This window comes from Bos taurus, chromosome 1 (assembly GCF_002263795.3).
Source record: "Bos taurus isolate L1 Dominette 01449 registration number 42190680 breed Hereford chromosome 1, ARS-UCD2.0, whole genome shotgun sequence".
Lineage (NCBI taxonomy): Eukaryota > Metazoa > Chordata > Mammalia > Artiodactyla > Bovidae > Bos > Bos taurus.
In genome coordinates, this window is record NC_037328.1 from 145,663,757 (window position 1) to 145,688,571 (window position 24,815).

Sequence of the window (24,815 nt, forward strand, 5' to 3'; positions counted from 1 at the left end):
AACCTCCCCTGACAAGTGGGGAGCCCTGCCGGGTCTGCACAAAGGGGCTGCTGCCCCTACCCTTGTGCCCCACACCCCCCACTGCTGCCAACACTCCCCCTGAGCTCCCCCACAACTGCCAACCCTCCCTTTGCGCCTCTCACACCAGGCCTGCGTGTCCAGTCCCATTCTCTACAGCTGGTGGACCTCAGACAGTGAGGGGCCCCATAATTTTCTGAACAATCCCTATTGTTGATTTTTCTGGGGATGTCGCCACATTTTTTCAATTAAAACCCATCGTTTTCCTGTTGGTTTTACAAATATGTCTGCAGGATGTCTTCCTGGCAATGAACTGGCTCTAATTCACACTCCCTTGCGGGTGTGCCCCACCCACTCTGCAGGCTGAAGCCCTGGGGGCCTCCTGTCATCCAGAGTGGCCAGCACGCATGGGCATCAGTGGGCTAGCACCGGCCCCTTGTCAGTTAGTACATGAGTCACTCCTCGAGGGGTCTCGCCTGCAGGGCAGTGTGACTCAAATGCCCCATCTACCAGCACTTCCTCCTGGGCAGGCAGCCTGGCCGTGACCGGTCCACACCTCTGAGCCTCAGGAGCCTGGAGGGAGAGGCTGCTCCACGCTGGGGGTGGGGACAGGAGCCGGGCCAGTCTGGTGCCCCCAGTTCCAACCTCTGCTCAGTCACAGCACCATGGAAACCACATGTGTAGATGCAGAAAACGTTTTCCTTGATGAATCATGTTCTAAGTTGGGATGGAATTCACTCGATAGTTGAGGCATTAAAAAGAAATCAAAAGGGTTTTGTTCAACAGATGCTAAGAGGGTTTGAGTCTTTGGTGTTTATAAATGAAGGCAGCTTTCCATCACCCACGCCCAGGAAGGAGCAGGACATTCTGGAAACACCCGCCATCATCACTCAGGAAGCCAGACTCCTGGGACACTCCTCACGTCACCCTATCCCTGGAGCCCCCATCAACCCATCCTCAGGGCCCTTCTGGTCTAGAAAGTTCTGTCAGGGGGAATCTGAATTTTTGGAGACTGTGAAGGACGACTCACCCTGGTGTGGGTCCAAGTGGCCCTGGGTAGGGCCGGATGGTGTACATTCAGCGGCGAGGGCTCAGCAGAGGGCAGCAGCCTGGGTCTGTGTCCATGGGTCTCTCATCCACCGTATGGCTGAGACACACATCCTCAGTAATCCTGCCCACCTACCCCGAGTCAGAGGATGCCTTGAACCAGGAGACATAGGGAAAAGCCCTTTCTGCCTTGAAAAATAGTGTTTGCAATTATAAATGTATAGTTTTTACCAGAAAGCACCGTTTCAGACCACAGAACCATTCAGAAAAGTGGACTTTGCTCCCACTGCCCTTGGGACTGCAGCCGTGGGTATTCTCACCCCAGTATGGGACAGAGGAAGGCCCTCTAGATTCCATCCATATGGTTGCTTCAGACCAGAGACCTCATTGCACGTGGCCTGGACCTGGGCCTGCACAGAGGCAGGTGGACTGTAGAAAGTAGACGAGAGGGAGTCAGGTGGGGGCTCTGGAGTTGTGCAGACCATCCAGGGAGGACTAGCCCCCACGAAGGTCCTGGGCACCAAGAGTGCAGAGCCAGATCTGCAGTTGGCTGTGTGTTCTGGACATTACACCAACAGCTACCCAGAGAACTGCCACTTGTTTGGTGGCATGGGGCACAACATGGGGTCGCCTGCTGGCCACTTCACTGTGTGGACAGTGCTGTGAGCGTAAGAGAGGAGGTTCTGGGGGATACATTGCCCATGGCAAGGCACACTGCCCGTCTCATCCTCTGTAGGTGTGAACTTGTTCTAACAGCCAAGGAGCAAAGACCTTGAGGCCTGATGGGTGTCCCCACGGCCCACGAAGCATGTCCACATTCCCCACCTGCCCAGGCCAGATGGTGTTTCATCCGTCTGGGAACATCACCCATCTGGGAGCATCACCCTTCTAGGGGGCATCACCCATCTGGGGGGCATCACCACTGATGCACCCGTGTGGAGACCGTAGTGGGAAGTGGTCTGCTCTGCTCTGCTCTCCCCCGCTGTAACCCTCTTACCCTCCATTCATAAAGGCCCTGAGCTGTTGCTCTGCTGTCCTTCCTGGGGGTGACTCTGTGTCTTTGGGGCCTGACCCCTGGCTGGGGCAAGCTGGTAACCGCCCCCCCACAAGATCCTGGAGAGGGTCCCAAGGCTGGGGGAATGTGCCCTTGGGGGTCCTGGCCCAACCCGGGCCCTGACTGTGGCTGGAGGGGCTGCAGGAGGCCACCTCCATACTTGCTGCCTGAAAAGGGTGGGAAGAGAGGGGAAGGAAGACAGCTGAGGAGAAAAGAGGAGTATTAAGCTCAGATGGTAAAGAATACACCTTCAATGCAGGAGACCACAGTTCAATTCCTGGGTTGGGAAGATCCCCTGGAGAAAGGATAGGCTACCCACTCCAGTATGTTTGGGCTTCCCTGGTGGCTCAGCTGGTAAAGAATCTGCCTGCAATGCGGGAGACCTGGGTTTGATCCCTGAACTGGGAAGATCCCCTGGAGAAGGGAAAGGCTACCCACTCCAGTATTCTGGCCTGGAGAATTCCATGGACTGTGTGATCCATGGGGTCACAAAGAGTTGGACACGACTGAGCAAAATCACTTCCCTAGAAAAAGGCCCTGTCCTGCCCTGAGCTGTGGTGAGAATGTCCGCAGGGTTGAGGGGGCGCTGTTGCTCCACGGAGGGGAGGGAGGGGGCGGGGAGGTCTGCCGCGCCACCCCCCCCCCCCCCCCCGTCCCCCGCTCCACCCCCATCAGCGCGGCCTGGGCAGCAGGCCCTGCGGACGCCAGCCATTTCCTCCCAGCTTCCACCCACTCCATGGTTGGGTTTTAACCCCGACGACCGCCCTGGTGGACTTCCTCTTGCCTCACAACTACTTTTGAAGGCTTCTGGTGACTCAGGGGTCGGGGAGGCGCAGGAGTCCATTTGGAGGCTCTCCCGGAGGGCTCCTGTCAGGGTCCGGAGCCCAGTGCTCCAGCCCCTCGGAGGCCCGAGACCAGGGAGTGAGTCGTGCGGCCTCCAGGCACCAAGGGGCACAGGACACTGCAGGCCACACCCTGTGTGACCTGTGCTTCCCTGAAGCAACCACCCAGCATGGGTGCGGGGCTCCTATCACCACCCTGCCGCTCCTGGGGACAGCCCTGTCCCCAAGCCTCCTAGCCCCTCTCCAGGGCCTTGACTCCCGCCTTGGAGACCTCGGCCGCCCGAACGGGGTCACGGGGTGGTGGGGTGGATCCCTTCAAACCTGCAGGAGCCCTGCTACCTGCCCCACCCTGACCCCGGTCCTAGTGGATCTCGACCTGTCTGTCGCTCACCTCTCACGGATGCTGGATGCCAGGCACAGTTCGGGGTGGGAGGGGGGTGCTTGCATCCTTGGGGCCGAGTATGTCCGTGTAGCACCCCCCTCATGACACTGGAGGTGGGGGATTCTGGTGCTCCCACCAGGCAGCCTCCCTTGTGGTCCCCGCAGTGCTGTGGGGAAGGCCCGCTCCCCCAAGGCTGCTCTCAGACTTCACATGAGTGACACCCCCACCCTGGGGAGGGGTCAGCAAGGCCCCTGGGGGAGTGAGAGGAAGAGACAGCGGCACCCGGCTGCCTGTCCTCTCTCTTCTCCACAAGTGGGGGACTGTAGAGCCCTGAGCCCCAGACTTCCTCCCTTACACCCTGGCAGACGGTCCCTCGGGGCCCCTGTGCTGTCTGCCCGGCTCCTGGGAGCCCTGCAGGATGGGGCAGGGGGCTGGCTGGGCCCTGGGGGTGGGGGTGTTGATGCTGCCAAGGCCGGTCCACCTTGTGTGTTCAGAACCACCCAGACTCACGGTTCCTGGTTTTGTACAATATGGTTCGATTTCTTCTCCAAACCTGCAAGAACCTAAGAGTTGCTATCTCTGCAGATAAAACAGCTCAGACTTGGAGAGGCCATGGCAGGCAACAGCCTCGCATGAGGAGCTGAGGCTTTTTGTTTGACTTGGAAGCTGGGCGCCTGCGGCAGACCCTGAGGCACAAAGAGAAGTGCCCACAGCAGGGCTGGTGAGGCTCGGGGCAGGAGAAACCACCCTAGTCAGTCCACAAGCTTCAGAAAGTAGGTACGGGGAGACACTGGAAGAGACGCTACAGCAGTCACTGAGACGCACGGTTTCCAAAGTTCTCCAAACTTCTTACGGTTACACGATTTCTGCATGTCTTAAACTAAAAAACATTTCGGCTGATATCAGACCAGTGTTAACAGCGCCAGCTCTGGGAAAGATCTAGAATGTTCTCTGGGGCTGGGGTGGGTGTGGCCTCACCCAGAGCTCAACCCCAGCAGGCCCCAGAGTGGGGCCTTCACACCTGTCCTCAGAAGCAGGGCCTCGGCTCCTCACTGTGTCTCTGTCTACACACGCACTCCAGCTTCCCCAGTGGCTCAGCTGGTAAAGAACCTGTCTGCCAGTGCAGGAGACTCAGGAGACGTGGGTTGGATCCCTGGGTCAGGAAGATCCTCTGGAGAAGGAAGTGGCAACTCGCTCCAGTATCCTTGCCTGGAAAATCCCTCGGACAGAGGGCCTGGATCTATGGTGTCACAAAGAGTCGGACGCAACTGAGTACACGCACACACTAATGTATGTGTCGTTATTGTTCTGTGCTTCCCCAGAGTAAAAATGAAAGATCTTTTGTCAATATGTAAACCCTGAAGAGGTATTTATATGACAGCTCGAAAGTCAGACAGATCCACAGAGTTGAAACATTTAAACAAACAGCACCACTTTGTAGAAATTGGTTAGTGAGGGGGAGGTGAAGAGGCGGGTGGATCCCAGGCCAAGACTGGAAACGCCCAAAACATGTTTCAGGGAAATTCGTCTTGGGTTATGCACTCTTTTTCAGACTTCTGAAACTCAACATGAGAACCGTAAGCAAATAAAAGTCCTCATAAACCAGGGAGGTAAATCCTGCAGCGAGGGCTCCAGGGGGAGGGGAGAGGGAGTGACTCACCCAGAGCTGGGAGCGACGCCCCCCACCAGGCTCCTCCTCCACCCTCTCCTCCTTCCACCCCTCCCTCCCTCCTGGGCTGAAACTCCGGACGGGAGCAGACACGACTTCTCTCTGCGCGGCCAGCATCACGGTCACTGCAGCCCACCCTGCCCCCGGCCATTGCTCCATGGTGACACGACGGCCGGTGACATGAGGCTGCCCCGCGCTCTGCTCCCCCTGCTGCTGCAGGCCTGCTGGGCCTCCGCGCAGGACGACCCCGTGGCCTCAAGGGCCATCGCTTTCCAAGGTGAGTGGACTTGCCGCGTCTGCTGGGCGAGGCCGGCCTGGACCAGACGCATCCGGTGTGAGGTCCAGGGGACCCCGGCCCCTGCCATGATGCTCAAGCACTTAGATGCGGCCCAGCTGGCGGGGGACCCTGGGGAGGAGGATGGGCCTCACCGGGTCTCAGCCCTTGTGCCCCCTGAGTGTCTGTCCTCAGCGGGCGCTGCACCCCCTCTGCCTCCATCATCAGCTCCTTCTGATTCCTTCCTTGTGGTCAGTCAGGAAACGGTCACCTGGTCCTACCCACCCTCTCCTGAAGGTCAAGCCCCTCCCTGGTAGTTTTAAATTCAACTTGGAAACACAATGAGAAACGTCTCCTTGCTCTTTCAGGAGTGTTGGGGCCTGACTGGGTATAAGGGGGTGACTGGCTGGGGAAGTGGCCAGTGGGGCTGGGCGGGGGGGCTCCCCTGGGGAAGGGGGAGCGCAGGGCTGAGCCTCTCTTCCTGTCCCTGGCCCAGACTGCCCTGTGGACCTGTTCTTTGTGCTGGACACCTCCGAGAGCGTGGCCTTGAGGCTGAAGCCCTATGGGGCCCTGGTGGACAAGGTCAAGTCCTTCACCAAGCGCTTCATTGACAACCTGAACGACAGGTAGGACCTCGTCCTCCTCCTCCCGTCCACCACCCTCTCAGAGGGCGGGGGAGACAGGCTGGTGTCTCCCCTGCCACAGCCAGCAGGCAGAGCTGGCCCTCAGTGTCCCCATCTGAGAAGGGCAGTGCTGGCCAGGCCACTCGAGTCCCTTCCCCTGGGGCTGTGTGGTTCAGATGGGCTAGAAAAAGACTGAGTTGAGATGGAGCCGGCTGTTTAGCCAGGAGAGCCAAGGGGGCAGTGCTACAGCCTGGACTCCCCAAACGCAGGGTTGAACAGCTCCCCTCCCCAACCCTGAGCCGGCTTGGGAAGCTGGCCTGAGGCCGTGTGGGTCTGCCTGGTACCTAGAGGGGGCGCCCCTCACCAGCCACCTGGACTCTGACGGTTGCCCAAGTAGACGGTCACAGCCCAAGTCCCAGACCCGAGGTCTCAGTGTGCCCTGTGTCCAGTGTCCTGGTTAGAGGGGCCCCAGCCTGGTGTTGGCTATGGGGGCAACATGCTCCATCCATCCATCCATCCACTCACACGTGGGGGAGCCCCTGGCAGCGGGTGTGGCCGAGGACGGGACACGCCTGCAAGGAGGCGGGGCCAGGCCAGGGGGCGGGCTAAGCTCAGAACCAGGTTCCACCCCATCTCCCCCACCGTCACAGGCCCCACGCCTCCTCCCATTCTGACCCACTGACCCACTGACACAGGCCCCCAGCCTCCCACCCACCAGAAAGGCTGCAGGGAAGGAGGACCGTCTGCCCAATGCAGGGCACGGTGGGACTGAAACCCCAGACCTCCTGAAATGCCCGGGTTTATGAAGACCAGGGAGGGCCCAGGTGTGGACAAGTTTCGTAGAGCGGGCACGGGGCAGCCAGGTGACCCAGCATCCCACTCTGGGGGGCTTTGGCCCCGTACTTCATTCACTCCAATTGTTAACTGGGGGCTCTTCCTGCCTTTGGGGCTGTTGGCGCCCCACGGAGGCCTCTGTCACCCGTCTGCTGATGGGCTGAAGGAGCCTGGCTACCACCTGAGATCCTCGGCCAAAGTGACCAGGGCAGAGAGAAGAAGCCACTCAGATCCAGGGGTCCTATCCCCTCCCTCCCCCTGTGCCCTGTCACCGGCTCCACTGCTGTCTATGCAGGGTCTGTCCCCCACTCCATGGTCCTGGGATAGGGTCTTGGCTCACGGCTCCTCATCTGAGGCCCTGGAGATCAGGGGACGTGGTGGTCACTAGCTGGCTGGGCCCGCCCTCCTGGCCACCGCCGTCTCCCCACTATGTGACCCCCGGCGCGGGGACCAGTGTCTCGGGGCTGCTCACGGGGCCACAGGCTCCTCCCTCTCGGCGTGAGAGAGGACCGGCCGTCTGTCCACCGGTGACCCCGCTGAGCAGGGGAGGAGAGCGGGCCGGGGTGTGGGGAGGCCCGCTCACCATCCCGGGCCCGCAGGTACTACCGCTGTGACCGCAACCTGGTGTGGAATGCGGGCGCGCTGCACTATAGCGACGAAGTGGAGATCATCCGCGGGCTCACGCGCATGCCCAGCGGCCGCGACGAGCTTAAGAGCAGCGTGGACGCCGTCAAGTACTTCGGAAAGGGCACCTATACCGACTGCGCCATCAAGAAGGGTCTGGAGGAGCTGCTCGTGGGGTCAGTGCCTGCCGCCCTGTGGCGCCCCACGCCCCGCCCCCCACCGCCGTATCTCTGCCTGGGGAGCGCCCAGCGCTGCCTGGTCGCTGCCCGCTGGCTGGCGGACTTTGGTGCCTGAGGTCCCCAGAGCAGACCTAGTGCCCGAGGGGGTCATGCTGGTGGCCACCAACCAGCCTGCCCCCTCACTCTCTACCACTCTGTCCCTCCTCCAGCTATCCACTGTCTCCTCAACCACTGAAGGCAGAGGGGACCTGAAATGTGACCCCACAGAACTTTATTTTCTGTTTTAATATCCTTTCCTATGCTGCTGTTGAGTTGCTCAGTAGTGTCCCACTCTACGACCCCATGGACTGCAGCACTGCCAGTCTCCTCTGTCCTTCACCATCTCCTGGAGCTTGCTCAAACTCATGTTCATTGAGTCAGTGATGCCATCCAACCATCTCGTCCTCTGTCAACCCCTTCTACTCCTGCTCTCAACCTTTCCCAGGATCAGAGTCTTTTTCCAGTGAGTCAGCTCTTCGCATTAGGTGGCTAAAATATTGGAGCTTCAGCTTCAACATCAGTCCTTCCAATAAATATTCAGGTTTGATTTGATCAAATATTCAGACTGGTTTGATCTTGCAGTCCAAGGGACTCTCAAGAGTCTTCTCCAACACCACAGTTCAAAAGTATCAGTTCTTCAGTGCTCACCTTCTTTATGGTCCAACTCTTATCCCTTTCCGTAAGCCCACCTTGTGGCCAGATCAGCACAGAGAAACTGGAAACACTGCTCTGAGAGCCACCCTTGGGTCTGCAACTCCCTCTGGGGTCTCCAGCCCCCTGCCCCTCACCTCCAGCCTCAGGGTCTCACTGATGTGGTCCCAATGGGGCCCTGAGCTGTGAGGGTCAGCGGTGGCCTGAGGAGGCTGGGACAGGTGGCCTCACCTCCCCCACACCCTGCAGGGGCTCCCACCTAAAGGAGAACAAGTACTTGGTTGTGGTGACTGACGGGCACCCCCTGGAGGGCTACAAGGAGCCCTGCGGGGGCCTGGAGGATGCTGTGAACGAGGCCAAGCATCTGGGCATCAAAGTCTTCTCCGTGGCCATCACGCCCGACCACCTGGTGCGGCACCCCCCAGGGCCTGCAGTGGAGGGAGGGGGTCCCCAGGGACTACAATGGGAGAGGGGTACGGACATAGCCCGAGGGACTGGGCTCCGGGGGAGCAGAGGAGGGGAGGGCCCGGTGCTCCTACTGTCACTGACGTTCACCCTCGCTCTGGTTGCATCCACGGCAGGAGCCACGTCTGAGCATCATCGCCACGGACCACACGTACCGGCGCAACTTCACGGCGGCTGACTGGGGGCAGAGCCGCGACGCCGAGGAAGTCATCAGCCAGACCATCGACACCATCACCGACATGATCGTGAGCGCCACCTGCAGGCCCGCCCCAGCACCCCGCCGAGTCCAGGTGCCGGAAACCCTGTGCCCAGGAACGGAAGCTGATTTGACTTTTCTCTCTCACTTTTCAGAAAAATAATGTGGAGCAAGTGGTAAGCGCGTCCCCCCGCCCCCCGCCCCCCGGCCTGGCATCACCAGCGCCGTTCCTCCACCAGCAACTTGAGCGCGGGTGGCCGGCGTGGCCGTGCCCACGCTTCCTGACATGTCCCTCTGTCCTCCTCCCGTCCTACAGTGCTGCTCCTTCGAGTGCCAGGTGAGTGTGGCCCTTGCCCGTCCCAACCCCTGGGCTGTCCCAATGGTGCCCCCACTGACTTCTTTTTGTGTCTTGCAGCCTGCCAGAGGACCCCCCGGGCCTCGAGGCGACCCCGGGTACGAGGTAAGTGGCACATCCTGCCGGTGCTTACCTTGATGGAGGGGGAAGCCTGGGAGAAATATCCTGCAGGTTAGTGCCAGGTCTAGGGGTGCAGCTGGACCTCAGGCAGCTGCCCTCAGCCCCACCGCCCACCTGCTGTGCTGAGCAGGTGTCCCAGCCATGGGAGAGGGTCTGGGCGTGATGACCTCACAGCCGATGTGGTGGCCATGGCTGCCGTGGCGTGGAGTCTGCTGCCCCAGCCTCCTTCCCGTGGTGGACGGCATGGCCCTCCTGGAGTGAGTGTCCCTGTGGCTCTGCTCCTGGAGGTGGGCCTGCAGTGGGATGGATGCAAACATGGGCCCGAGGCTGGACTGGAAAACAAAATTCGTTGCTAGTATTCACAACCCGGGAGCTCACTCATGAAATTCTATATTTCTGGCTTTTCCTGGAAAGTATCAAGTCCAGTGGCCATGGAGCCATGTGGCCAACCTCCCACAGGGGGCTTCCAGGCTGCATCCACCCTGCCCTCCCACCCAGCACGGCACCAAGAACAGGCAGACAGAAAAGAGTCAGGGTTATTTTTGCTGGCCCCGGGCAGCCCCAGGGCTTGGCAGAGTGTGTGGCAGAGACCCTGGGCCTGGCCTCACACCCTGGACCACGGGAAAGGTGCCTGGAAACCACGTAGATGCTGGAGATGGGATGGAATAGCTTCATAGACTTTTTTTTGTTAGCAAGTAGGGTCTTCCTTTCGCCAGCTTTTTAGAAATAAATGGAATCTATCCTCTGACCATGATCTGCTCTCTGTTCTAGGGAGAAAGAGGGAAGCCGGGGCTCCCGGGAGAGAAAGGAGAAGCTGGAGACCCTGTGAGTGCCGGGTACCTGACTGAGGGGTTGGGACGCTGAGCAGCCAGAGGCCAGGGAGCCAGACTGTGGAAACTTCCAGAAGGATGACTGGTTTCATGAGCACCATGTGGCCTGATCCTCAGAGGACACGGCTCCTGTGGGTGATGAGGACTTGGGGGCACACAGCACAGCTGGCCCTCCAGCACCCCGACCCGGGCAGACCCCCACGCCCCTCAGCCGCCCCCCACAGGCCCACCTGCTCACAGAGGACAGGTGTCAGGGGTCGGCCAGCAGGTGGCCTCTGCTTCAGCCGTGGTGGTCTCCACCCCGGGGGGGCACCCTGTGTCTCTCCTTCCCTGGAGCTCCACTGAGAGTCCCCAGGAGTGGGGTTGGGCTTCCACAGCAGGGCGCTTCTTGGACACAGGTCAGTGGTCAGCCTGCCGGGTCTCTCCAGCTGACCAGGCCTGAGTAGGGTGGGGAGTGAGGGGGCTGGGTGGGGGTTTCCTGCTCCCAGGGATGTCTAACACTCTCCCCTCCTCTGCTGCAGGGAAGACCTGGGGACCTTGGACCCGTCGGCTACCAGGGCATGAAGGTGGGTCTCTCCTCCCCAACGCGGCCTTGCCCTGGGCCTTAGGGCATCAGGCCTCCAGCACCCCTCACAGCCCCTTCCTCTCCTCTGTTTGCTGTGTAGGGAGAAAAAGGGAGCCGAGGGGAGAAGGTGAGTGACCTGCGGCTTTGGGACGTGTCCCTGGGGCATGGAGTGGCCCCCTACTCTGGACAAGGACAGTGCTGCCCATTCCCAGCGTGGCGGGGCTGCAATGAGCTGGGGGTGCCTCACCCCACAATGGGGAGACCAAGCCCCTCACCGTCCCTTTCTATCTCCACAGGGCTCCAGGGGACCCAAAGGCTACAAGGTGAGATGCTGGAGGGGCACAGCCGGTGGGGACACTGCCCTGTGGGGGTGCAGTCTGACCTTCGTCTGACCTTTGATTTTTTCACTTCTCAGGGCGAGAAGGGAAAGCGTGGCATGGACGGCGTGGATGGCATGAAGGTCACCCTCAGCTCGGGGAGGGTGGAGGCGGGGCACATATTTCGGGGAAGGGATGGTGGGCCAGGCTGGCTATCCTCTAGGAGGTGGGTGGGTAGGGGTCTCGTGGGTGGCCACCCTGGGCACCTCTGAGGTAGCATGGAAGGCAGGATTCGCGTTCTGCCTCTAATTAGAATCTGTTGCTGATTCCTGCCACGCCTCAGGTCCAGTGGACCCTAAGCTACCCAGCCAAGCGTCTTCCACTGGGGGGAACTTTCTTGGGAAATGGTGGATGAGCCAGAGCTGAGAGGCTTGATTCCCCAAACCCACCTTCCTCCTTGCAGGGGGAGACAGGGTTCCCTGGCCTGCCAGGCTGCAAGGGCTCGCCCGGATTCGATGTAAGTCACTTTCTCTCCCCCACATCTTAAGGCTGTAAGCTCTCAGAAGTGAAAATTGCCTCAACCCTCCTGCCAACCATGCAAAGTCACGCATGCCTTGTGGCCTGGGGACCTGCCCTGCTGGCTTGTCCCTCACTGGCAAGTGGCTGCCAGTGGCTGCCGTTTCAGACGATGCTCTGACTCTGAGTCCTCTCTCCAGGGTATCCAAGGACCCCCCGGGCCCAAGGGTGACCCAGGTGCCTTCGGACTGAAAGGACAGAAGGTCAGTGACTCAAGCCCACAGAGGGTGGGCCCGGCTGGGGCTTCACGACCTGCCCGGCACTGAGGAGAAATTCCTTCTGGAAGCAGGTTCTCGGCTTTAGTGTGGGGGCCAGGCCCCACTGCCCTTCCCGGGCTGGCAGGGATGGGCATGGGAACCTCTGCCCAGGAGAGCACTGGGTGCCCAGCCTTGGGTGTGTCCCGCCCCCATTGCACTTCCTGCACCTGCCCGTCAGTCCGAGGCCTCTCTGGGCACCTCGAGACCGTCCCTGCAGCCTGCAGCTCTCTGGTCAGCCCAGGATCGACCTGCTCACGTGAAATGTAAACTCAAGAATAAGCAGGGAGATACTCACACTGCAGCAGGCAGAGCAGTGAGGCCTGAGGATTCGCGTTCTTCCTCTAATTCGAATCTGTTGCTGATATTTCTCTGGGTTTTCAGCAACAGGAAGTACTGGAAAAGTTGGAGGAGTAACACGGATTCTGTCCCAAACGCATCCTAGCAACACGGATGTCCTGGAGTGTGGCTGAGGTCTGAGGGTGCCAGCCCCCAGCCTGGCGACCCCAGGCTTCTGCTCCCGAGGGCCTGGCTGGCCCCTGCCATGGGCAGTGTCTGAACCTGGGAAGAGGGTTTGGTGCAGAGATGTGGGTGGCTAGGGTCGTCAGGGACCGCAGCCTGAAGCCTGGGTGAGGGGGGCCAGCGTGGGCCCATGGGCCCCCAGGACAGCCAGGCACGGCCTCCTGAAGGCTGACCCTCAGGTCTTTCCAGGGTGAGCCCGGAGCAGACGGGGAGCCTGGGAGGCCCGGGAGCACGGGGCCGCCTGGAGATGAGGTGAGCGTGCACATTTCCCTGATGAGTGGGGGTGCCCGTGCCTGGGAGGCTGCAGGGTCGGAGGAGACAGTCTGTGCTGTCGTTCTCAGGGTGAGCCTGGAGAGCCCGGTCCCCCGGGAGAGAAGGGAGAAGCCGGCGATGAGGTAGGAGCCCTCCCGCCCGTGACACCCCAGACTCAGCAGAGATCCTGCTGCTGACGAACTCATGTTGATTCCTCTTACTCCAGGGAAATGCAGGACCAGACGGAGCCCCCGGAGAGAGGGTGAGCGGGTGCTCTGAGCCTCACCAGTCAGTGGCCGGTGTGACTGGTGTGGCCCACGTGGCCCCAGGTGGACAGGGCAGGGCATGAGATGGAGAAACCACACATCCTGGCATCTGCTGGGGGGACAGCCCCGAGCCCAGGCCCCGGGCTCCCACCCCACACCTCACCGCCTCTGCTCCCTCCACACAGGGCGGCCCTGGGGAAAGAGGACCTCGAGGGACCCCAGGTGCACGGGGCCCTAGAGGAGACCCGGTGAGTCACTGTCCCCAAGCTGGGACCCCCATGCCCTCGGGGGGTAGGGGGGCAGAGACCGGGCCAGACTGGGGTCACGCCATCAGAATCAAGGACAGGCCACCGTGATCCTCTGGCCCTGAGATGTGGGTGACCCACACCCTGGACTCCCATGTCCCAAAGATCCCCCTCTCCCGCCCACTGCCTGTGTGGGACCTCGTCCCCCAGGCCCCAAGCTGCAGAGAAAGGTCAGCAACAGATTCGAATTAGAGGCAGAACGCGAATCCTTAGGCCTCCCTGCTCCGCCCACCATGGCGTCAGCATCGCCTTGCTTGTTCTTGAGTTTACATTTCACAGAAAGGAGTGTAGCCAGCGCCACCCCCAACCCCTCCCTGGGGGGGTAGGGGTGGAAATGAGCTGCCTCCAGGCCTTGGCAGGGGTATCGGCCCCTCATCATGGCCCCTTGAAAACACGAGTCCCCTGATGGCCAAGCACGTGCCACGTTGGAGGACAGGGGTGAGAAGGAAGCGAGGCCACGCGCAGCGGATGACAGAAGCTGCCGGGCCTCAGCCGGTGGCCCCCAGGGCAGCCATCCTCCTCCGTCTCCTCCTCAGTGGCTTTTCCTCCCCAGGGTGAAGCTGGACCCCAAGGTGACCAGGGACGAGAAGGCCCCGTCGGTGTCCCCGGTGACCCGGTAGGAAGCCTGGCTGGCGGTGGTGGCGGGGGCAGGGCGTGGTGCTGCCAGATGGGAGCAGCTCACAGATGCAGGGGAAGGTCTCTTCACTGCACACCCAGCTGCTTCCTTGTGGGGGTGTGGCCTGGAGACCTGGGGTGTCTGGGGTTGGGGGGACGGCGGCCAGGGGGCTGGTACGGATTGGCAAGGTGGACCAGTGCTCACAGGGGGAGCCCTGTCCCTGGGTGGGCACTGCCAGGACACAGCCCTGAGCAAAGACCCCCCATGCTGCCCCCCACACTGCCCTCAGAGTGGGGAGGGTGCCCTGGTGTGGCTAGTGCTAGAAGAGATCAGTGAGGGTGGAAGCCGGGCAGTGAGCCATCAAGACCAGTGGGGGCGGGGCTGGCAGCAGCAGAGGCGTGCTGGAGCCTGGGCCCTGGGGACCCCTCCAGCCTGGGGAGACGGGCGAGGTCTCGGAGGACTGAGCCGAGACAGGCACCATACCGGAGATGAACTGTGTAAACCTCCCTCGGGGTTTGGAGCCCCGGGGGTGAGATGCTGGCAGGAAGTTGACTTGGGAGTGTCAGTCCAAGGAACATTCCAGAATTCCTGGGCGTGACCTTCTAGAGGCCATGCTAGGGGAGGGGAAGACAGTGGAGGCCTGAGGAAGCAGTGGGCTGGGTGGAGGAGCAGTCGGGGAATAGGCTGGAAGCTATGAGCAGCTGGATGGGAGAGCTGAGACTACTCCCCCAGGGAGCATCGGGCCCGACGGCTCCCCACCTCTTACTGGTACTCTCAGCCCATCTTCTCCAGACCCTGACTGGGTCCTGCCACAGGGTCTGGTTTGCAAGAGGAGGGCATGTGGGGTGACAGAATGCACACGGAGGCAAGGCAGGTTGGGATGGGCTGTCACCACTGAGCAGGCCTTGGCCAGAGGGACAAGGCAGGAGCCTGGCTGTGGGGTTTGTCGAAGCTGCCACACCACATTGATGGGTGGCCTTGGCCAGGCCATGCTGGGGCTCTGATGGTGTCCTGGCACTCCTGGTGGCCAGTGGGTCCTGGAAGAGGTCTGCAGAACCCACTCGAGCTCCAGCCCGCCCTGGAGAAGCACTTGAAGGGGAGCACACAGCCTGGTGCCACCCTCATGGGGCAGGCATGCTGGCAGTTCAGTGGGGAGACAGACCATATGCACGTGAACACATAGCAAATGGACCAACGTGCGTGGTGAAGATGCACGGCAGGGGAGCTGGGTCCTGCGAGGCCCCGGACTCCACCCACCACCTCCCGTGGGGTGAGGGCTGCCCGCGGGACCCACAAGCCCCTGAGGGCCCCTGAGATGCAGGCTGCAGCCGGGGCTGGATACACTTGGCCTGCGATGGGGCCTCTTTTTTGGCATCCTTGGAAGGGTCTGCTTCCTGCCCCCCATCATTCGCATGGACTGTGTGTAGATTGTCTGCAGTATTTTGCTTTACAGAAAAATACTGTCAAAAATATCAACATCCATCTGTTGTTCAGTCAGGTCATCCATCCATCCATCCATGTGTTTATCCATCTTTATCTGTCTATCCACCCATCACCTGTGTACATGTGTCCTTTCAGTTTGGTCGCTCGGTCGTGTCTGACTCTTTGCAACCACATGGACTGCAGCACACCAGGCTTCCCTGTCCATCACCAACTCCCGGAGCTTTCTCAAACTCATATCCATCGAGTGGGTGATGCCATCCAACCATCTCATCCTCTGTCATCCCCTTCTCCATCTGTCTAGTCATCTGTCATATATCCATGGATGTATGTATCCATCCATCCATCTATCTGCCCACCCACTTGCTTGTCCATCCATCCCGAAGAACTTTCAAGGCAATATCCAGAACGTAAATTCTTAGCAGCAAAATGTCTTAGCCCCAATGTTGTGTGTATGAGTTGACATTTGCCAAATAATCCTACCTACCTGCCCATCTGGCCCCCACTCACACTCCCCCAAGAGTGTAAAACAAGCTGCACACACACCTCTGCCAACATGAGCTGTGATGAGACCAGGGCTCCGCACATTTACTCGTCTCCCGGTTTGACTGTTGGTGTGTGTGTGGGCTGAGTGTGGTTTCTGCTGGGCTGTTCATGCAGGTGATCACTTCCCGCCAGGGTCTGTGTTCTCCGCGGTGGTGGGGGATGGGGGGCTGCCCCCCTGGTGCAGACATTGTTCTCATCTGTCCTGAGCTTGTCTGGGTTCCCTTGCAGTTGAGGTTGTCCTGCTTGTGAACAAAGGTTTACAGATGCACTCACCCCTTTCAGTGTGGTTTTGCTCACCTCTGATTTGTCAGGAATGTAGACTTCAGCAGTGGAAGAGGGGTGGGCTTGCCCTGCGTGGCTTTTTCAGTGAACAGCCAGCCCGTTGTCACAATGCACACAAGTGCAGTCTGTGTCAATGATTGAAATGCAGTTCCATCAGGTTTAAAGCCCCTCATCTCTATGTGTCTCTTTCTGGAAAGACTGTCACCCGCCCCCGCCCCTGCTCTTTCCGTGTCCACCCCGTTCCGACAACTGACTCCTGTGGCCTCAGGCTGAGCAGGCCCTGTTGCCAGGCCACCTCCCAGGCCCTGGCCTTTCCTGGATGGTAACTGAGGAGCCATGACCGCTCCTGGCCAGTGGTGCTGACACATTCTGCCCAGGTTCTTCCTGTGGCACTATCAGGAAGTCATCCAAACTCTAAAGGCACAAAACGCTGGAAGCGGGACCCGGCGTGGGGTCCTGGGTGCATCCCAGCCACGTTAGTTTTCAGAGTAATTGGTCGCCACAATAAAAGGAAGCTGCCGAGAGTGCGGGGCAAAGGGAGGCCCCTCCTAGGCCGCAGGAACCCTGGACACTGCTGGGAATGGCTGCCTCCTTCGGGAGGGGGCCCTGTGTCCCCCCAGCCTGTGACCAACTGGGAATGGTGCCCCCTGGACCAGTGGCTCCCAACCCAGGTGGCACTTGGTCACCTGCACGTTCAACTTCTCGGCCCCCAGGTCTTCTGCTTCTGAACTCAGCTCCATTCTCCTGACCCTGTCAGGGATCCCACAAGCCCCTCCTGATTCCAGACCCAACAGGAGGTTGGCTCAGACACCAGGGTCCATGCAGAAGGTCCTGGGAAATATGTTTTCCCAAATCGCAAGAAAAGGCCACTGAGAAACTGAGGATAGGGTCCTGTTCTCCTGTTATGCACCCGGCCACCAGGCCTCACCCACCCCGTGTCCCCCACAGTGGGTGCCCCCATCCCCCCGCAGTGGGCGCCCTGCATTCCTCCGAGGTGGGCATCCCCGTCCCCCCGCAGTGGGCGCCCCAGGAGCTCCACCCAGTTTGGTGTTTCCGTGTCTCAGGTGGTTCCTTGAGTTCCCAGGATGCACCACTGGGGACCAGGAGGCATCACCGCACAGGGCCACTCCCATCCCTTTCCTATCCCAAGATAGGTCAGGGATCTGTGGAGTCCTTCGGGGACCAAGAGCCTGGACGAGAAAGCAGGCGATGGTCCCCAGGGAGCGGCAGGATGGAGCAGCCAGCAAGGGTTGGGTGTGGGGCTGGGGGCCACTGGGTCAGAAGGGGCCCATCGGGTGTGTCCTCCCTCTGCAGGGCGAGGCTGGCCCCATTGGGCCGAAAGGATACCGAGGTGATGAGGGACCCCCTGGGACCGAGGTGAGTAGCCCTCCCTGCCGCTGTCCCAGGAGGGACTAGCCTGACCCCTGTCCCCTCCTCCCCCAACCCAGACTTCTTTGGGAGAACCCCCTGGGCTCCTACACATAAATGTTTCATTTCACTTCATGGAATGTGTGACTCTGGCGACATTTAGAAAATGCAGAAAAATATTAGAAAGAAAGATAATTGAAATCTAACCCCCCCCCCGCCCCCACCCAGAGAGAAACAGCATCAACAGTTTGACTTATTTTTTTCCAAATTCCTTTTTTTCTTTCTTTGCGTGTTATGCCTTATGAATTTGACTTGAGAAGATTTTTTGTTGTTTTTCTCATTATGAACTTAGACCTTAACGATTTTTCAACTTTGCTGACATTCTGGTGCTGGCCATGCCTGTGGTGTGTCTGCTGGCTCCTCCACCCACTGTGGTTGGGCTCTTGGGTGTGAATCCCCCAGTGACCCCATGGGTCCCTGTCCCTGTTCTGGTCACCTCCTTCTTGGGTCACTCCCTGGGTGGACATGGGGCAGGTGTAGCCTCTAAGGCCCAAAGGTGTCATGGCCTCCAGGATTCCAGGTTTAAAAGCCTTTCTTTGAGTAATCTATGTGCTGCATGAAAACATGTTAACTTATTTAATTCTCTTTCCTCCAGGAGGCCTCGTGCCTCCGAGCCTGTGTGGCTTGCTACCCAGAGTCCACTTCATTTTCTCCTCCTTAGGGCCCCAAAGGAGCTCCGGGGCCTGCAGGCCCCCCCGGAGACCCCGGGCTGATGGGTGAGAGGGTGAGTGATACAGGGCAAAGGGTACATCCTGGGCGGGAGATTGCCTGGGGCCCAGAATCTGAAAGCAGCCAGCCTGGGCGAGTCCAGGACTGCAGTGGCTGGACTCTGTCTGCTCTCCCAGGGTGAAGACGGCCCCCCCGGGAATGGCACTGAAGGCTTCCCCGGCTTTCCCGTGAGTACCCAGAGTCCTGCCTGATGCCCCCTTAAGCCAGTGGGGCTCATGGCTCTCTGGCTGGGGCTGCCCCTCTGGTGTGACAGGTATGACTGATGTGACTTTCCCACCTCCCCCCAGGGCTATCCAGGCAGCAGAGGTCCTCCTGGGATAAACGTGAGTACGCACCATCTGCTCTGTTGGCCGTGGGAGGTGCACACAGGCACACATGCACGTGCAAGCACATTGCTCCTACACCTGAGCAAACGCGTGAAGACGCACACAGCCCTGCTCATCGCCAAGGCCCCGCCCGCGTCGTGTCTCCTTAGGCCCTGCTCAGCCCCGGGTCCCCTGCTGCCTGACACTCCCCTCGGGATCTGTTCTCTCCATGGCCCGCCCCAGAGGCCTGCCCCCAGAGCCGCAGCACCCACCCCAACCCTGGGCCGGCTCCCCCTAACTATGTGCTCTCCGTCACCTGCAGGGCACCAAAGGCTACCCTGGCCTCAAGGGGGACGAGGGAGAAGCCGGGGACCCCGGAGAGGACGTGAGTGCAAAGCCCACCGCGTTTGGCGACATCCTCAGTCAACCTCGGCCTCGAGGGCCCAGAGCCCACAGACCATAGGGGAACGTGGCTCCGAGGGTGGCTGAGCCTTCTGGGGGTCAAGGGGGTGGTGGCCAGGCTCATAGCAGTTGGTCTGGCCATGCGTGGCAAGCCTACAACACTGCACTGTGTCTTTCCAGAATAATGACATTGCTGCACGAGGCGCCAAAGGAGCAAAGGGCTACCGAGGTCCTGAAGGCCCCCAGGTGGGTCCATGGGCGGGCAGGCGCCCTCCCTGAGGCTGTGGAGTCTGGGGTGGTGGGAACCTGGGAGCAAGGCTCTAGAGATGGGCTCCAGGAGGATTAGGGGGACATGCAGTTTCAGGGTCTGGGGGACTGAGCATGAAGGGGTGGGAAGAAGGGGAGGCAGGTCTCCGGGCGAGCTGTGACAGGCATGGCAGGGCCTCAGGTGGTACCTGGGTGAGGCCGGGCACCTTGCCCATCAAGGTGGCGCCGTTAGACCCGCCGGGACACTCTCCGCGGTGGGGTGAGCTCCCACTGACCTCCAGGAAAGGACAGTCGGACAGTGGTCACCAGGTGGACGACAGTAGCAGGTTCCCCAGCCTTCAAGGTGCAGAAGCCTTGGCTCCCCCTAGGGCTGGGGGACCCTGCATGAAGGGGATCAGCCAAGGGCTCCTGTCAGATCTGCGGCCCAGGAATCAGCATGGCCCCAGCGTCCACCCTGACAATCCTTCTCCCATCCTTTCTCTGACAGGGACCCCCAGGACACGTGGGACCACCGGGGCCAGACGTAAGTATTGTGAATATCCTTGGGGACTGACCACTCTGGCCAAGGCTCCTGTGGGGGTGGGGAGCCTGACGGCAGCAGAGATCACAAGATGGCCACAGGGAGACATGTGGAGGCCATGGGGGACACATGGAGGCCACAGCCAACACAAGGGCCATGGGGGCATGGGACAGTCACAGTGGGGATGTGTGCTGGTCGTAAGGGAACATACAAAGCCATGAGGGGGACACGTGATGGCCACAGTGAGACACCTGTGGCCACACATCAGAGGCCACATCAGATGTCCATGCCTCGCAGGCAGGGGCCTCACAGGTAGAGCAGGGCATGCCCTGGGAAGGGGGACACCCTGCCCAGCCCAGCCCCTCTGTGGTCCCAGCTGGAGTCCCAGGGGAGGGGAACCTGAAGGGCTGGCCTCACCCCCTGAGCCCTGGGAAGCCTCTCACTCCCCAGGGAGGGCCACAGGAGAACCAATTCCGTCTCCTGGGAGTATCTCTTCCCTCACCCCCAGGAATGCGAGATTTTGGACATCATCATGAAAATGTGCTGTGAGTGTCTCCCCCTTGATACCTACCCTGATGAGAAAGAACGTCCTGCCATATGCTGACTAGGGGTGCGGGCAGGCAGGAGGGCAGACATGGGCCCCTCCTGAGAGGAAGTTGGGGGGAGGGGGGGAGGGGAGCCTGGCTGGGGGTTGAGTCTCAACGCCTGGTTCTCCCATGAGAAAGTCAGGAGGGGTGCAGGGGGAGCTGGCTGGGGGGTTAGTCTTGACACCATATGATCGCCTCTTTCTTCTCTTCCCAGCTTGCTGTGGTGAGTCTGACTCTTCACCTGGGGGATGGACTCACCTCCCCTCCCCTGGATTGGCCCTGGGTGCTGGCCTGCCGGTCTTCCCCTGGTCATTCATGCAACCAGGGATGGGGAGACCGGAGTTCTATCCATGACCCCAGTCCTTGAGCGCCCACCCCTCTCTGCCCTGCTTTGGAGGGGTCCTGGGAGGGGCTCCGAGGCTTACTGCACCCTGCTGCCTGCAGAGTGCAAGTGCGGGCCCATCGACATCCTCTTCGTGCTGGACAGCTCTGAGAGCATCGGCCTACAGAACTTCGAGATCGCCAAGGACTTCATCGTCAAGGTCATTGACCGGCTGAGCAAGGATGAGCTGGTCAAGGTGAGGCGGACGCCCTGGCCTCGTTTGGGGATGAAGTTTCCCAGGGAGGCAGGGGTCTGTCCTGACACCAGAGTGGAAGGGCCGGGTGCTGGGGGCCGCAAGAGAGATGCCTTGTTTCTCAAAAGCCAAAGCCTCCAGCCCAGCAGTGCACAAGAGCAAGCTGGGGGCCTGGGGGCCAGTCCAACCCGGGATGGGAGTGGGTGGAGGCTCAACCTGAGCAGGGAGAAGCACCAGCACCCCGTGGATCCCTGGAGGTGCTCCTCATGGTGGCGGCTCTCTCTCGAGCAGTTTGAGCCTGGGCAGTCGCATGCAGGCGTGGTGCAGTACAGCCACAACCAGATGCAGGAGCACGTGGACCTGAGGGACCCCAACATCAGGAATGCCCAGGACCTCAAGGAGTGAGTGTGGCTGCTTGGTGCCTGCACACACATCGTAGCCCAAGGCCCACTTGGGCCCTGACCCCTGACCCTGGCCTTGCTCTGGCCCTGACCCCTACCCTGGCCCCCTGACTCCTGGTTCCCACCCTAATGGTACTGTGGCCTTGCAGGGCCATCAAGAAGCTGCAGTGGATGGGCGGCGGCACCTTCACGGGCGAGGCCCTGCAGTACACCCGGAGCCGGCTGCTGCCACCCACTCCGAACAACCGCATTGCCCTGGTCATCACCGATGGCCGCTCAGACACCCAGAGGGACACCACCCCACTCAGCGTGCTCTGCGGCCCTGACATCCAGGTGGGGCGGCCTCCATACCACACTGTCGCCCTCATGCCCAAGGGCCCCGGGGACTGTCCCCACCAAGGGCCACACCAACACTGTCCCCCTCCCCAGGTGGTCTCTGTGGGCATCAAGGATGTCTTTGGCTTGGCTGCGGGCTCCGACCAGCTCAACGTCATCTCCTGCCAAGGCCTGGCACCCCAGGGACGGCCGGGCATCTCATTGGTCAAGGAAAACTACGCCGAGCTTCTGGACGATGGCTTCCTGAAGAACATCACTGCCCAGATCTGCATAGGTGAGTGTGGCAGGCGGGCCCCGTGGCTCTGCTCTCCGCTCTCCGCTTGCTGTGACCTCCGGCTGTGGCAGCAGATGCCCATGGCCAGCAGCGTGTCTGCTCCCCACTGAGCTGCTCCCCGTTCTTACAGGCTGTGGCCTGACTCCCTTGTGGCTTGGCATCCACACAGGTGTTCCCCGGGTGTGGGCTGTACCGTGGCCTCCCACTGCACACGTGTGCACTGGGGTCTGAGGTTTGGTGCACCCAAATGTGTGGGCAGTGGTGGGCCTTGGAGCCTGAGACCCCTCAGAGGGTCCCACGTAAGGGACACACTTGTCACGTCCATCTGGGCTTGGCCCAGGATCAGAGCTGAGTCCACACTGCAGCTGCTGGTCAGCAACTAGAGAGTGCTTCAGGCTCAGACTCAGGGCCCCGACTGGCACAGTGGAGTCAGCGTTATCTGGGGCCTGTGGCATGGGGCCCGTGCTGTAGAGCACCCTTCCTCTGCCCTGAGCTTGGTTTCCCTGCTCTTGGAAGGGCTGGTGCCTGGAGGACCCTTCTGTCACCCAAAGGCCCCCCTCTGGAATAAGGGACACCCCTCCTGTTGGGTGGAGATAGTGGTGGCTGTGCCTCTGCCCCAGAAGTGCCAGGTGTCCTCTTGCTGGGGGGTTACAGGAGGAACAGCAGTCCCTGTGATCGCTGGGTCATGCTGTGGGGTTTTCTCTTTTACAGACAAGAAATGTCCAGATTACAGCTGCCCAAGTGAGTACTGGGGGGTGGATGGGGTGCTCGCGGGGGGCGCTGGGTAAGAAGGGTCTGGAGGCCATAGGGAGCGGGGCAGGCCCCAGGGCCTGCGGTGCACGCTCACAGCTGCTCCGCCCGCAGTCACCTTCTCCTCCCCGGCCGACATCACCATCCTCCTGGACGGCTCCGCCAGCGTGGGCAGCCACAACTTTGACATCACCAAACGCTTTGCCAAGCGGCTGGCAGAGCGCTTCCTGACAGCGAGCCGGACAGACCCGGGCCAGGACGTGCGTGTGGCAGTGGTGCAGTACAGCGGTACGGGGCAGCAGCGGCCGGAGCGCGCGGCCCTGCAGTTCCTGCAGAACTACACCGTGCTGGCCAACACCGTGGACTCCATGGACTTCTTCAATGACGCCACCGACGTCATGGACGCCCTGGGCTACGTGACCCGCTTCTACCGCGAGGCCTCGTCCAACGCCGCCAAGAAGAGGCTGCTGCTCTTCTCGGATGGCAACTCGCAAGGTGCCACGCCGGCCGCCATCGAGAAGGCGGTGCAGGAGGCCCAGCGGGCGGGCGTGGAGATCTTCGCGGTGGTGGTGGGCCGCCAGGTGAACGAGCCCCACGTGCGTGTCCTGGTCACTGGCAAGGCGGCTGAGTATGACGTGGTCTTCGGCGAGCGCCACCTGTTCCGCGTGCCCAGTTACCAGGCGTTGCTGCGGGGCGTCTTCTACCAGACGGTGTCCAGGAAGGTGGCGCTGGACTAGTGGCCTGGCCCCTGCCACCGAGACAGATGCAAGAGGGGACCCAACGTTCCTGACCAACCCGACTAGCTAGGATTTTTTAAAGGGAAAGCTTGAAAAGCCATGATTCGATGCTCTATGCTTTGCCTACCCCCCCAGAGCAGAGTGTCGGTGCTGGGGATCTGCTGGCCCCCTCCTGCTGCCTGCCTGAACCTGCACCCGAAGTGCCCTCCTCTTGCTGCCTGTCCACGTCCCCTCATCCCAGTCGGAGCCCTGGCACCTGGTTCTCTGTCCTTTCTGGGGTCAGCTGTCACTGCCTTCCCTCCCCACCACCCCCCGCCACCACCGCCCAGAGCTTGACTTCCCTCCGATCCTAGAGTCCTTCAGGAAACTCTCGCTCACCCCAAAGTCAGGTCTTCCAGGGAACTCACACAGGAGCGTGATCCCTGGTGAGCTGACCCCCCTCATGAGGCTCTTGTCACTCACACCTGCCAGCAGAAACCACGACTCCTCCTTGATGGCAAAGCCCAGACAGCAAACCCCAGAGCAGAGGTGCTATCCTGCCCCACCCCACCCCAGGACCGGAGGCCTGGCCGCAGCCCCTGGGGCTCAGTGAGGCGTTTCATCAGAAACAAGCCGAAGCCCTTTTTCCTCAAGGAAGTGATTTGATTCTACATTTCATTGAAGATTTTCTTGGTTCTTTAGTTTTACTTTTACTCCTTTCTGTGTTTTTTCTCAACCGTGTTCATGTGGGCGACTTTTCCAAATAAAGGTTTTCACTCTCCTTTCTGTGGTCGTCGTTCCGAGGAGTTAAACCCACATTGTGCTTGCCCTTTGCAGCGACAGGAGGACTCAGGGGCTGAAGCGTCCAGGGCCCTGAGAGGTGCCTCCACGGCCAGGCGCCATCCATCCACACCCCTCTTCTAGGTCTGGAGGAAAATCGGGAGCTTGAAGGCCGTCCCCTGTACTTGGGGAGGAGCTGGGAGAACAAGCCTGACACCCTGACTGTAGAATCGGAAGCAGTGGGGGCCGCTGGGAGATAAGTCCCCCCAGATGGCCAGCATTCCAGCCCCAAAACCACCCCAGGATGTCTGCAGGGGCTGGGCAATCCAGCCTGGATTCAGAGCAGACTGCAGAGAGGCCCCACCCCGCACCCCGCAGCCCCCACCCCTGTCTTCAGGAGAAGTCCCCCATCTGAGGAAGGGTTAAGGCAGGTAGAGGGCTGTGGGGGGAGGAAAGGGGAGAGATGTGGCGTGGGCTGCAGCTGAAGAAAGAGGATGGAGTTTGGGCAGGAGTCGCCCAGGGGCCTCCACATGGGCATGGCGGGAGTGGGGAAGGGACCCTGGAGAGCATCCTCGGGCGGGGCCCCTGGGGGTGATGGCGCC

At 60.7% G+C, this 24,815-nt stretch overlaps 1 protein-coding gene across 1 annotated transcript; it reads left to right on the forward strand.

Moving 5' to 3' along the window:
* Positions 1–4,973: 4,973 nt before the first annotated feature.
* Positions 4,974–24,220, forward strand: COL6A1 (collagen type VI alpha 1 chain). The gene is made up of 35 exons (NM_001143865.2): positions 4,974–5,289; positions 5,783–5,912; positions 7,343–7,543; positions 8,486–8,645; positions 8,818–8,946; positions 9,053–9,073; positions 9,214–9,234; positions 9,313–9,357; positions 10,144–10,197; positions 10,724–10,768; positions 10,868–10,894; positions 11,064–11,090; positions 11,183–11,227; positions 11,548–11,601; positions 11,801–11,863; positions 12,626–12,688; positions 12,778–12,831; positions 12,915–12,950; positions 13,140–13,202; positions 13,813–13,875; positions 17,458–17,520; positions 18,233–18,295; positions 18,417–18,467; positions 18,588–18,623; positions 18,928–18,990; positions 19,188–19,253; positions 19,762–19,797; positions 20,303–20,339; positions 20,596–20,604; positions 20,826–20,959; positions 21,248–21,357; positions 21,507–21,690; positions 21,787–21,967; positions 22,679–22,708; positions 22,832–24,220. Exons 1-35 carry the CDS (start codon positions 5,193–5,195, stop codon positions 23,452–23,454), a joined length of 3,084 nt encoding a protein of 1,027 aa, NP_001137337.1. The 5' UTR covers positions 4,974–5,192; the 3' UTR covers positions 23,455–24,220.
* The last annotated feature ends 595 nt before the right edge of the window (positions 24,221–24,815 follow it).